This window comes from Solenopsis invicta, chromosome 5, assembly GCF_016802725.1.
Source record: "Solenopsis invicta isolate M01_SB chromosome 5, UNIL_Sinv_3.0, whole genome shotgun sequence".
NCBI lineage: Eukaryota > Metazoa > Arthropoda > Insecta > Hymenoptera > Formicidae > Solenopsis > Solenopsis invicta.
In genome coordinates, this window is record NC_052668.1 from 18,879,185 (window position 1) to 18,892,612 (window position 13,428).

At 34.7% G+C, this 13,428-nt stretch overlaps 2 protein-coding genes across 3 annotated transcripts; both read left to right on the forward strand.

Annotated features, from left to right (window-relative positions):
* Positions 1 to 766: 766 nt before the first annotated feature.
* LOC105205725 (protein ERGIC-53) lies at positions 767 to 4,865 on the forward strand. Its single transcript, XM_011175215.3, has 10 exons — positions 767 to 1,007; positions 1,738 to 1,794; positions 1,990 to 2,260; positions 2,351 to 2,450; positions 2,525 to 2,636; positions 2,714 to 2,885; positions 2,963 to 3,150; positions 3,246 to 3,439; positions 3,517 to 3,698; positions 3,781 to 4,865. The coding sequence occupies exons 1-10, from the start codon at positions 839 to 841 to the stop codon at positions 3,815 to 3,817; spliced, it is 1,482 nt and encodes a 493-aa protein (XP_011173517.1). The 5' UTR covers positions 767 to 838; the 3' UTR covers positions 3,818 to 4,865.
* A 382-nt stretch (positions 4,866 to 5,247) lies between these two features.
* LOC105205724 (60S ribosomal protein L6) lies at positions 5,248 to 6,983 on the forward strand. Of its 2 annotated transcripts, none has more exons than XM_011175214.3 (4): positions 5,248 to 5,328; positions 5,792 to 6,016; positions 6,208 to 6,481; positions 6,577 to 6,983. In XM_011175214.3, the coding sequence occupies exons 2-4, from the start codon at positions 5,792 to 5,794 to the stop codon at positions 6,921 to 6,923; spliced, it is 846 nt and encodes a 281-aa protein (XP_011173516.1). In that variant the 5' UTR covers positions 5,248 to 5,328; the 3' UTR covers positions 6,924 to 6,983. The 2 variants fall into 2 exon arrangements, with proteins under 2 accessions (XP_011173516.1, XP_039305870.1); XM_039449936.1 differs by lacking the exon at positions 5,248 to 5,328 and adding an exon at positions 5,412 to 5,471.
* The last annotated feature ends 6,445 nt before the right edge of the window (positions 6,984 to 13,428 follow it).

A 13,428-nucleotide genomic window follows, 5' to 3' on the forward strand; every position in this document is an offset into this window, starting at 1 on the left:
AAGTCAGGCATCGTTCAAGTATGTCATCGTGTATTTCTGTGAAGTTATTAATTTTATTAATTTTTCTTTTTTTTTATTCATTTATCTATAAATTATAGAAAACCCGTCATAGGTTCCCTATTAATGGCGGACGGTGTCCATACTCTTACTAGAGGTACTCTAGAATCTGCTAGAGTTCCTAAGCCACAGTTCACTTGACGTTACCAGAGAGGAACGACGCTACAAATGCTTCGAAGCGTTTCATTGACCAATCGAAATAAAGAATTTTACGAATTGATCAATTAAAAAATGCTTTGAAGCATTTCGCTAAATCGGTTTTAATATATTTGGCTGTATTATGGTGATAATAGATCAACTTTATAATCTTGATTTAATTTTTATTCTTTATTTTTTTTCTAATTTTAAAAAGAGATTAATTTACATTGATAAAAACGCTGGTCTACGCGGATTTAAGAAATGCACGGTTTTTTAAACGCGATAGAAAAGTAAATAAAGTTAAAAGGCATAGAGATTCACCTGTAGCGCATTCTGAAATAATATCGATAATATTAAAAATCTATAGCGCACGTGACGCGAACTGTGGAACCTCGGTATTGTCGATGTATCTCGGAACGCGTTTTAAACGAATTTTAATGCCGTTTGAATGCCACGCAAAGTCCTTGAGACCCTTGAAATCTGGCCACGAAGGCGACACGTCACTGTCCGCGGGCCAATCGCGTGATCGAAATCGCGCGCGTGCCCACCAATGACCGAGTGGCGCGCTGCGCTCAGTACGCGGGCAACTTCGCGGCGTGCCGACCGACCGGCTGCCGACGGCCGACCAGTCCCGTCAGTCGAAATGAAGATGGCCGCCGAGGTGAGGTGGCTCCTCGTTTTTCTCGTGTCATGCGGCGTATTGTCATGCCGCGGCGAGGCGCCGCATCGGAAATTCGAATACAAGTACTCGTTCAAGCCACCGTACCTCGCACAAAAGGACGGCAGTGTACCGTTCTGGGAATACGGCGGAAGTGAGTACACAGGGTCTCCGTATTGCGCAGGGGGGCGCCGACGTATATAACCTAAACCGACACCTGTCGCGCGACGCCGTATGTTACTCCGGCGACGCCGACCTGGACGACGTGACGGCAGGACTCGCGGCTTCCTCGCGTCCTCTGACGAGCGTCGATCCACGTGCACATGACGGCATAGTTTCCCGCTGCGATTAGATATCTCGAGAACGATCAAAACACTGATGACGTGTGTGCGCGCGTGCACGCTCCTCGCTGCACACGCGTACACACCGCGAAATTAAAATAGCAAATGACAGATTATCTATCAAGCGCGAAATTGCGACGACCGCGTCGATACATAATAATTAGAGACTAACAATTACAATTAACGTCCAGATTATTTTCTTAACAACAGTTTAGTTGGATAATGGAAATTATATGAGAGAAGAATAAAGTTATATTTAATGAAAATGAGAAAAAAATATTATTAAATTTATAGGGGAAGATTTCTTCTTTTCTATAAAGAAATATCTGATAATGATAGTCTAAAGAAATATTCAATAGCATTGTTTAATATTGCTGTATTATGTTGATTTTAATTGAACATATGTTTTACTTTTCTCTTCAAAATAATAATATTATTTCTCAGGTAATTTCCATAAATACAATATTTATCTAACATAAGTATTATATAAATGTAATATATTTGTTATTTTTGAAAAGTATACATTTATATTTTAAATTGCAGATGCCATTGCTAGTTCAGAAAATGTTAGAGTAGCACCATCACTTAGAAGTCAAAAAGGTTTGTATAATATATGTGACTTTACATATGTGCCAATATTTAAAATTTCCTGAGTAAAAATTGTTAAAAGGAATGTATATAATATTGACTTTTCAAGTGAATGTATATAATATTGACTTTTCAAGTGAATGTATATAATATTGAATCTTTAGTTTTGTAAACTGAAGATGGATAACAATTCTATGAAATATTTAGGTGCAATATGGGTGAAACAGCCAACAACTTTCGACTGGTGGGAGGTAGAAATAGTATTCCGAATAAGTGGACGTGGAAGGATAGGGGCGGACGGTTTGGCATTCTGGTACACAAGCAACAAAGGACACTACAACGGTTCCGTTTTTGGTAGCTCGGATCTTTGGACGGGTCTAGGAATTTTCTTTGACTCGTTTGATAATGACAATAAGCACAATAATCCATACATCATGGCGATTGTAAATGATGGCACAAAGGCTTTTGATCACATAAAGTAAATTTCATTATTCAGCAGCTTGCGAATGACTTGCACGTTCCAAACAAATTATATGTAATTTGTGTATTTTATCTTGTTCTTAAATAGTGATGGCTCTACGCAGCAACTGGCAGGCTGCTTGCGAGACTTCCGAAATAAACCTTTCGCCACGCGAGCACGAATAGAGTATTATATGAATTCATTAACTGTAGGTACACTGGAGAATTTTTTAACAGCTTCTTTTCTCGACATTTCATTTGATTAGCATCTTCTCTATTTAAGGTGTTATTCCATAGTGGCATGACAAACAACGAGCAGGATTATGAAATTTGTTTCCGAGTCGACAACGTTGTGTTACCGAAAAACGGATACTTTGGAATTTCCGCCGCTACTGGTATGCATAATAAAAATATTTACATGTGATATTTACAATCATATTTACATGTGATTGTTGCATTTTTGACTATCTAGGTGGTCTGGCTGATGACCATGACATCTTATATTTTCTTACAACCTCTCTATATCCTCCCGGACAGCTACCGGTGGATGGGAATAAAATTTCTTTAGAGGAACAAGCCAAACTACAACAGGAATACTTAGACTATCAAAAGAAACTAGATGAACACAAAGAGGAATACCGCAAGTAGGGAAAAATACAATGCGCTATCATAATGCTTTTATAATAATGAGTGCTAATGTAGTAATGTGTTATTTTGACAGGGAGAATCCAGAAATGCAAAAAGTCGATTTCGAAGAATACGAAACGGATAATCAAAGAGAATTACGGCAGATATTCAACGGGCAGAGTCAGATGTTTGATGCTTTGCGTGAACTTCACAGGAAATTAGATGAGATTGTTGGAAGACAAGAGAGAACTTTAAGTTTAATTTCTCAAGTTGGACAAGGAGGTATAATATTTCAAATTATAATTGAATTATAATTTATATCAATACAATAATTATCTATCAATTTTATCTAAATGTATAATTACATTAATAATTAGGTGTACAAGTTGCGGGGCAGCCTGGTCAGCAACCTGTGCTGATCGACACCATACGTCGACAGGAAGTCGATGCCGTGCTGAGTAATCAAAACATCATATTGAATACGGTTAAGGAAATTAAATCCTTCACGGGAGAGATCTATTCTAAGACTGACTCAATTCTTAATAATCAAGCACACGCTCCAACAGCACAGGTTTATATATTATTTATGGTGTCTAAAAGCAGCAATCAAATTTTACAAAACATTTCTAACACCAATAAATTTCGCAGGTACAGCCAATGGGATACGATTATCAGGCATTTATGACGGAAATGCGAGACGGGCTTAACACGTTAAAAAAGGATGTTAAAACCACTGGAAATACAGATTGTCCTAATTGTCTAACGACTAGTATGTTCTTACTGTTCGTCGCGATACAGATGATAATATTATTGGTGTACAGTCTTTATCGGTAATTATGCATTATCAATTTTGCAATTATTCACGTAAAAGGAAGATATGTAATATTAATGATTCTTTTTTTTATTTTACAGAGACAATAAGGAAGCACAGATGAAGAAACTCTACTAACATACACATCGTCCACATCGGCAAATTTACGATGCATTGTCGTTTGCATTACGATTCGATATTTTTATCACTCGTTATTCGTATTTGCGAAGTATGATGCGTATCTTTCAACATTTGTATAATAAAACCCCTCATCCGTTAGATCAATGTGAAATTGTACATCATCCGTCGAATATTGCCTCACGAGGACACGAAAACATCTCGCGGCGACGTAACTCGCCATTTTAAATATCTCCATTTATAAATATTCAAGTCGGAAGTCATCTCCATCATGGTGCAATGTGTATTACGCTGTGCAATCTATATTACAGTTGTATCGCGAGGAATTATTAAGTTGAAGGTTACGGATTAGTTAACCTGGGAGTTATTAAAGATGTCACACGATTTTTGTCTTGTATCGTTATATATAATATATAGTTTTTTTACTCGTCAGTCGCATACATATTTATCGTTACACACACGTTTTTGTGAATTTTTATTTGTAATCGTTGTATTCATTTATCATGGTTACGCGGTTTTCCGTATAAATTTTTGTACGATATTTTGTAACACGCATTTAGTACGTGAATATATGATTACTTTATTTTTAAGAATCATCACTTTTTCGTCGTGCTTGAGGTCATCGGCATTCCACTATGAACTGCGCCATTTCTCAAAGCAAGGACAGATAATTATCACATGATGCGTTTTACCGTTATGTGATAATAGTTTTGAATGTCTTTACTCAGCTATTCCATCAGTGACTAATGTAGTGAAGAACGTGCGTTTGTGTGTTGCAGTCTACTCCATCGTGATCGTGTGCAGTGAGACTGCGTTTTCGAAATCACGATGATACCTCTGAATAATGTATGTACGTGTGTAAAGTGCATGAGTAGAACTACTATAGCGTACGGGAACGAAAATGGAAAGATCCCCCAAGTTCGTTACTCCCGACATCATTGCATTTGTAAAAGTTTATTGAATATTGTAGCTCTATGAGAAAATATATCTGACAAAAAATTCAAAGAGGATGGAAAGTGAAAAAAAGTTTAGTTAACGTTAACATTAATGTGGATCTTTTTATTCCCTCATACACGTTTAATCTAATCCTTTATTATAATTCATTAACATTCTACATTTTTTAAATTCATTGTAACATTATTATAGCATAATAATTTAATAACTATTAAAAAAAAGATTGTATTTTGTATAAAATTGTAGTGATTTCTGTTGATTTAAAACAGAGTTGCAAAAATAAAAAGAACTAGTTTTTTGTTTAACAGATGTTTTTTTAAACACAATGTAAGATATCTTTGAAACATATTTAACACATTAAAAGTATGTATTAGACAATTTTTTTTTTTTTTTTTTTTTTAATGAAAAATAAAGTACAAATCCCGATTTAAAATGTGGTGTTATTGTTTTAATATCGATATATCTCGAGATATATCGATACTTAAATCGACAACGATTTACATGTCTGCCGATAGGTGTCGGTGAGGGTGCCTACCTTTTCGAGCGTTCGCTTTACGGTAAGATTGTGTTATGACGAACAATTTAATATAATCGAAGAAATCCGATTGTTATAACAAAAATATATTACACTTTACGGGCGCATATCGTATAATTTATGACTGATCTCTTCGGGCAACACTATATTTTCGCGATATCAAGGGTTGATGTCACTTTTCCGCGGAAAGGACATATGCACCGCTTGTGTCTAATTGTTCAGATTATAAATAAATAGTATTACTTTTTATAAATATATTACTTTCTTGAATTTATAGAATAATTTCTATCATTGATATTATTTTTGTTATTGATAAATTACACTTGCTTCTTTTCTCATGCATATTTTTATCTTGCACGTGAAACGCGAAGAAAGCATAACCTCTAAGTTACAGAATTCTACGTGTATACAAGCGTAAAATAATTGTTGAATGTCTTTGATTACATATACAGTTTGTTATTACAATTAAACTTAAATCTTTATAGATGGTGGACACAAAAGCTCAAACTCCGGAGAAGAAAGCTGCAGCTACCCCAGCTGTAGCTGCTCCAGCAGCAGCCAAAGAGGGGAAAGTAAAGAGCAAGGGCAAGCCTACGAGAGGACAGCCAAGGAATTATGATTTAGGGAATGGCGTTTACAGGTTCAGTCGTACTCGCATGTACCACAAAAAAGCTATCTATAAATTCCTTGGAAAGAAAACTCAAAAGAAGGTAAGTGGCTATGCATTAATTTAAAAGTATACATGTACATAAAGTAAATTACTTAATATTTCTTGAAATTATTTGGTACAGTGTAGTAATAATTAATTACTCATTAAATAATTATGAAAAATTGATCACAGATATTTAACCAATTTTAATTAAACTTTTATTCTAATAAAAAATTGATCTATGTATTGCAGGCTAAGCCCAAGAAACCCTTGACTATCGAAAAGCAGATTGGTGGTGACAAGAACGGTGAGAAGCGTATTGTGCTTTTGAAGAAGAGACGCGCAAACTATCCTACCGCTGATCGAGTTACCGTGCATCATGCTAAGAAATGTTTCCATGAACATCGTCGTTACTTGAGACCGACTCTGAAACCAGGAACAATCTGCATCTTGTTGGCTGGTCCCCATAAGGGAAAGAGAGTGGTCTTTCTAAAACAATTGAAGAGTGGTTTGCTTTTGATTACTGGTATGTTTATTACTGACTTTTATATATTATATTTGATATTAACAGATTAATGTGAGACTTTATTATAATTTATAATTATTAACAAATTATTACAGGACCATTCCTGATCAATGCCTGTCCTTTACGAAGAGTCAGTCAAAATTATGTGATTGCCACTTCCACGAGCTTAAATGTTTCTGGCGTCAAAGTGCCCACACACATCAATGATGAATATTTTAAAAGAAAACGTGACAAGCGCGCCAAGAAGGAGGAAGGTGATATTTTCAGCAAAAAAAAGGAAGAATATAAACCGAGCGATCAAAGAAAGGCTGATCAGAGAGTAGTTGACAAAATGGTGATCAAAGCTATTAAGAAACATCAAGATAAAAAATTGCTGTTCACATATCTGTCAGCAATGTTTGGACTACGAAGCAGTCAGTATCCACACAGGATGAAGTTTTAATTGTCTGTCATGCTTATAATTCGAACTTTTCAAAGAAATAAATATAAAACTAAAAATCTATATCTTTTATATGTTATCCTCTATATCTTATCTTAAATATATCTTAATAGACATCTGTCAAGAGCAAATAGAGCTATTAAATTTAAATGAAAAAGTCGTTTATTGCTTTGCAATGAAGTATTACTTTAGTAATTTTCACGATGTAAAGTTTTGATAAGAAGGCCTATTCGGTCATAGCTGGATCGTAGTGCTTTATGTATACGTGTGATTTTATATACTTTCTCAGACTCAACCAAACTGCGCGCCGTTACTTTCGGTCATATAACACGGTTATAATCGAATAAGAGTTAGTAATATCACTTTTATTAAATTAAAATTAATTTAATAATACTTGATGCTTACTAGCATGTATATTAACCTTCCCCCCCCCCCTGAAAAAACTGTAAAGAATTTATTGCGAAAAATATCATCTCAGCCAGGGTTCGAACCTGGGACCTCCCGAATCTCCGGTACGGGTATCTTATAGCGATTTCAGCTAGGGCGCAACGGTGTGCCACCTTACCGGTGGCACACAAACTGGCTCCGACTATTTTCTCAGGTCCACTTTGTGTATACACTCAATATGCACTTGTGAGGTGTATCGAGCCCAGACAAACACGCGGCACCATTAAGGAACTGAATTATTTGACTAGCCAAACACAAAAGTTGCACCGACACCTGAAATGTGCAACCCGTGTGCTCCAGCCGAAATCACTATTAGCCAACTCAACTAGTATATAAAATCACACATATACATAAAGCATTAAGATCCAGCTATGACCGAATAAGCCTTCTTATTTAAATTGTATGTTACATGTATCGGTCGAACATCTTTCTAATTTTAAAGTTTCGAATTTTCGGAATCATAACTCTTGGATTTTTTGAAATTTTAAATATAATGCAAGTTTCTTGCCAATTTTATTTTCCTGACCTTATCATTAAAACTTTGAATTTTCGCGATTCAAAATTCCGAATTGTCACAATTCTTGAAAAATTGTTTGGAATTTTAAATAGTACAAACTTTTTATCAATTATTATTATTATAACCGTTTTAACACTATCAATTTTTAAAAATTTAAATGTTTGCATCAAAATGTTAAAATTTTTAATTCTAGAAATTACAATCCTTAGAATTTTCGTTATTGAATGGGACTAAATGTTAAGGGGATATTTAAAAGAAAAACATTTTGTGTTATTAATGTATATTTTATCATATTTTTATAAATTTACGAAACATGTATTATTAGTGTTTTTTATACATTATATTATTACATTGTTAACCCCTCAATACACATAATCAAAATACGCGATTTCCGATGGTCGTTCACGAAATAAGTGCTGAATGAGAACCATTCAACACATCGGCAAAACGACAACAATAAACTTCGAGAAATTGAGTCTCGATGCAATGCAAGGTTTTATACTTTCTTTTTTTTGAAAAATACATATTTAAATTGAATATAATTAGATTACAACATTTTTAAATATTAGTTCTTTTTAAGTAGATACTATTTATGTTAGAATAAGATTTTTAAATAAAAATAAAAATATAGTGTCACTTGAGTTTAATAGAAAGAAATTTACGTTTATCTTGTACTTACAATTAGACGTCTAGCAGCACCAAGTCTTTGTACTTAAAAAATTTTGAGTTATTGAATTTTTGCAATGGTCCTGGAATTATTGCAATGCCTCTTGAATTATTGCAATGCCCCTCAAATTACTACAATGCCCTAAACTTTGTAGACCTTATATTATGATTACACAGAAAAAAATTTTATCGTTAAAGATTACACGTTATTCAAATTTGCTCATTTTTTAAAAATCTTATGTTAATTCTCTGTAGATTACCCAAGTAAATTTCATCATTTAAGAAACAATTATTGTGTTTCTCAATAAGTTTTTAAGCGCCGAAATATATGAAAAAATTTATTCTTTTAATATTTTATACAATTATATATGACTCAAAACGTTTCTTACAATTTTTTTTATGTCCAAATTTATGGCAGAATTGGCCGAATAATTCAAAAGGAAAATTATTTGAATCTTTAAATCCCTATTGTCTGCAATAAATTAAATTATAGTTTATTAAACAATTATTAGTTTTATTATTTGATTTATCAATCAAAATTAAATCTAAAAGCTACGAACAAACAAAGCATTTAATTGAATTAAATCTAATAGTAGCATTAATTGAAGTGATGCGTTATTAATATCTGTAAGGATAATATGCAATTAAAATCCTAATATTTTTTTAACAAATAATATTAGATGTTGCTTAACGTAAGAAAGATTATTTAATTACATGTTTATCTCATTCTTTTATTTCGCTTTTCTGTTGTTCTATTTCACGCTTACACTTACATAAGTGTTCCCATTTTCTGCTTCTTACATTTCCCGACGAATAGATCGCGCATTCAAAATTGCGCCATTGAATAAATGTTTACGGTATCGCTTTTGCTGTCGCGCACTTGGAGTGACTTTTTCGCAATCCTATATATCAATTTAAAAAAAAAACCGTGACCAGAATTTTCTTGATGGTCGGGAAAGCTCCATTGTGTGTACGTCACGGCAATATATGTTAGCAAAAAGAACGCGACAAAAGTCGCCATCTTTTTTTATTGTTTGGAGCAGCGTAATTCCCGCTACTCGCTTGCGTCCATATCTGTAAAGTTTCATCCTGATAAAACGTTACAACCCCCTCGCTTGCAAGGGGGCCAATGAGATCGCCGAACTGATGGCGCAGAATCCGCGAAATCCATCCCCCAGTTACCGCGGCTAATCCCGATTGGCGAAACCCGATCCAATCGGCTCTCATCCGTTATTGATCCCGACGGAGAAATTGTTGAATTGTTTTTTTATTGAACCGAGTTGTAAAGTGCTTTACGACCGGCGTAAAACGGCCGGCCGCGTTATACGATGGCGGTGGTGAATTATTAAAATTGCCAGAGACGCCTCGATGCTCTCACGGATTAATGGACGCGATTCTTCGAGGCGATCGACTAAGATCGACTTGAATTACCCTGTCTTTAAATATTATTATTATTTTTACTCTCACAGCATTGCTGAAGCAAAAATTTTGTCTTCAAGAAATATCTGAAATGTTATATTTCACTCTTTGAAGGCAAACCAAATCAAATGATTAACTAAATTATTTTATCTATGTAATTACTTACGTAAAAATTGCTCTTTTAAAAAATATCTGATTGTGAAATATATGTAATTATTTATAAAAAAAGAACTTTGAGAAGATAGATTACCACTTCAATTTTAATATACGTTATTTTTTTAAACATTGTATAATATTACGATTGATATTTCCTTCAAATAAAAAATTACGCTAAAATGAAGTTTCAACATTCAACAATTTGCGACAAATTTGTTGTGTACGTATGATTTTAAGATGCACTTTTTATACATATGCGTGTGTTGAATAAAATTAAAATATAATATTAAGATCGTTTACGACGGTTTAGAATTTGTGACAATTTAGATAGAATAATATTTTATTTATAATTTTAAATGTTATCTAATACAATAAATATTTGTTTAATCAAAATATACACCCACATAGAGAATATTAAATTTTGTTATAATGTTAAATTCAGAGTATGAATTCTGATACGACTTCCAAATTGTTGAACCTGAGTTTGAATAAATAACAGAGAACTTTTTCACTTGTTTTAAAGACCAAAATATGGGAGCTCACATTATCATCTATTCCTCTAATATGTAATAATAATTTTATACAACATAGCTAAATGTAATACACTGAGAAAAAAAATGTTAACTTGAGTAAACTTTTTTTCTCAATGTACAAGACAATATAACTTCTTTCTGAGGGGGCAGATTTATGTTTGCGTACGATAATGGCTGCCATTGTAACGAAATGGATTTGCGGGACAAGAATGGAAGGTGTAGAAAAGCAGGTTTCTCCTCTGGAATAACAGTTTACGGAAAAATTAGCGGCACTTCACTATGCAAACAAGCGTAGAATCTACCGTCTAAAACTAATAGCGCGAGGTTTTTACCCCACTGATATTGGGATACAAAAAAGAATCTGTGTAAACACTCAGATGTGCTAACGTAAAAGCTCTCAGTTAATATAAAAAGAAATCATTTCTTTTGAATAGCTACGAAATGCAGATGTACATTCGCGCGCTTAAACAAACACTCGACTGCTATTTCAAACTAAATTATTATTTAAGAATTAATTCATATTTTTTTTCTACTCTTGGATACGACATTTTCGGGAGAAAGTTCAATGTTAAATAATAAAATTGATAAAAGCAGTTTTTGTGACAAAGTAAAATATAGTCAAATAAAGTTTAAGTATAAAAAAGATACGCGAATTTCGTTTCTCTTTAACTTTATTATTTTGTACAGACTTATTTGACCCAAAACATGTAATTTTCTGTTAAAATTTTTTATTTTTTATTTCTTAGAACTTTTTTAGCGTATGACCCCTCCCCTTATGTTACAATGAAGGAAATTCAAAGAAAACAGCAAAGTTAATACAAAACTATGTCTTTTAATTATGCACTCGTGCTTTCACATTAGAAAACGTCGCATCTAATTCTACAGACTCGCCCAGCAATTCTTTCACGCGATTAGATTTATGCATAACTCAGATATGCTAGATTTTCCAGAGGAGTCTAGCGTTCCCCCGACAATTTCAATCCCGAGAACACGCGGGGTGCATAAAAGTTTCTATTTGGATTCTCACGTCCATCACGGATTCACCCTTACGCGTCCAATCGTCAATAGTGCGTGCTCGCATAAACGCGCGTATCACCTACTGTGACAAATCAAAATATATCTCGTCGATGTGCCCGCGAAGATGTGGGGTTCGCCGATTATCTTCTAATAGATTCTTTCGGGTACGCGCGCACGTATTCCGGTTACGCGGATGATTTATATAACGGGGGAGAGGACGCCCACCCCCTTCGATGATTTAGGGCACGTAGTCCGGGCAGGCGTAATTCCACGAGCGATTTGCTTGATCGAATTGCTGCCGTCGCGTATATGTATCGCATACGTATCGATTCGATTGATTAAAAGCCCTAGGCCCGATTGGAAGTCATGCACGCTCGACAGGGTTCGTTGCTCTTTGTCGAATTTATTATTCTATTCTACCACCCTGAACGCGCGACCCCCGTCGAGTAATTTCATTCATATACGACTGGAATGATTTCTCTAAACGGGGGTCCAGGATGTCATTAGATGTAATGATATAAGCGACGCAACTTTACATGTGTATTCTTGAATTTGTTTCACTATAAAATCAGAAGTTGATTTAAAGACTTTTGAATTCTCATCCTTTCTTCCAATTTTTATAATTTGTACAACTGTTTTATCATAAAATCAACAACAGACTTGCGCAATGATATTAGCAAAGCTCGCTGAAATAAATTTACAAGATAAGACAATGGAGAACTCTTAACATGCAAGATTGCATTCTCATTGATTCTTCGTAAAACCATTTTCCACCGTCGTATTCAAATGCAAATGTAAGTGCGCGCTCGATAATGGCCTCTCTAAAATAATTGATGTTCCGGATGCTGAGCCTTCTCTTCTACTTCCTTCCGACGGAAACGCGAAATTCTTCTTCCGTAAATTCCTTCGCGTAATGCGCGCACGATGAGCTGGCGGCATCGATGACGCGACGAATTTTCTCGCGGATTATCAAACAGCCGTGTTCCTAATTGCAAGAAAACAAAAAGCTCGCGGAGGAGAGGAAGCCGCGCAATACTCTCCCGCGTCAAGGTCCGCCGCGCTCGCGACGAACAAAGGCGATATATATTACGCGGAAGAAAAAGAGCTATGCGGACGATGACATTTATAATCTTACGCGGGCGAGGGCATAGATCAACGATGTTTTTGCTCGGCTGAGAAGGGGACCTCCCTCGGAGATGCTGAATTCGAATTTAATTATTATTAATTGTCTCTCGTCGATGAGACTGCAGGGGCGGTGTTCCCCTTGGCAAAGAGCCTTTCTTACTTCTGCAGTCTGGAGAGATTAACTATAAGGTTAACTAGAGAGATTTTGTTACTACACGCGTATAATTAAACTCTAAAAGTGTCAAAGATGAATTAAAATCGCAAAGACTGTAGGTGCACAAAATCAGTTTGCCTTATATTCTCGTTTATTTAGTAAATGGTTGTTTGAACAGTTTGTTTGAATACCGAAGTATTTATTATATGTAAATAAATATTTATTTAGCACAAGAATCACTAACTTAATTTAATTTTTTAAATTTATCTCAATTTTCCTATGTTTAATTCAATCACACACGCCAATTATTAAATTAGATAATATTATTGCGTGTAAAGAGTTTGGATACAATGCTCTCATCAGATAATTCTCATTAATATGCGTAGCCTTTTTTCAGTACATCCTGCGAGTGCACAAGGGTTAAATGAACAATGCGTGGTGCGGGGAAACACACGCACACATGAGATTAAGCCA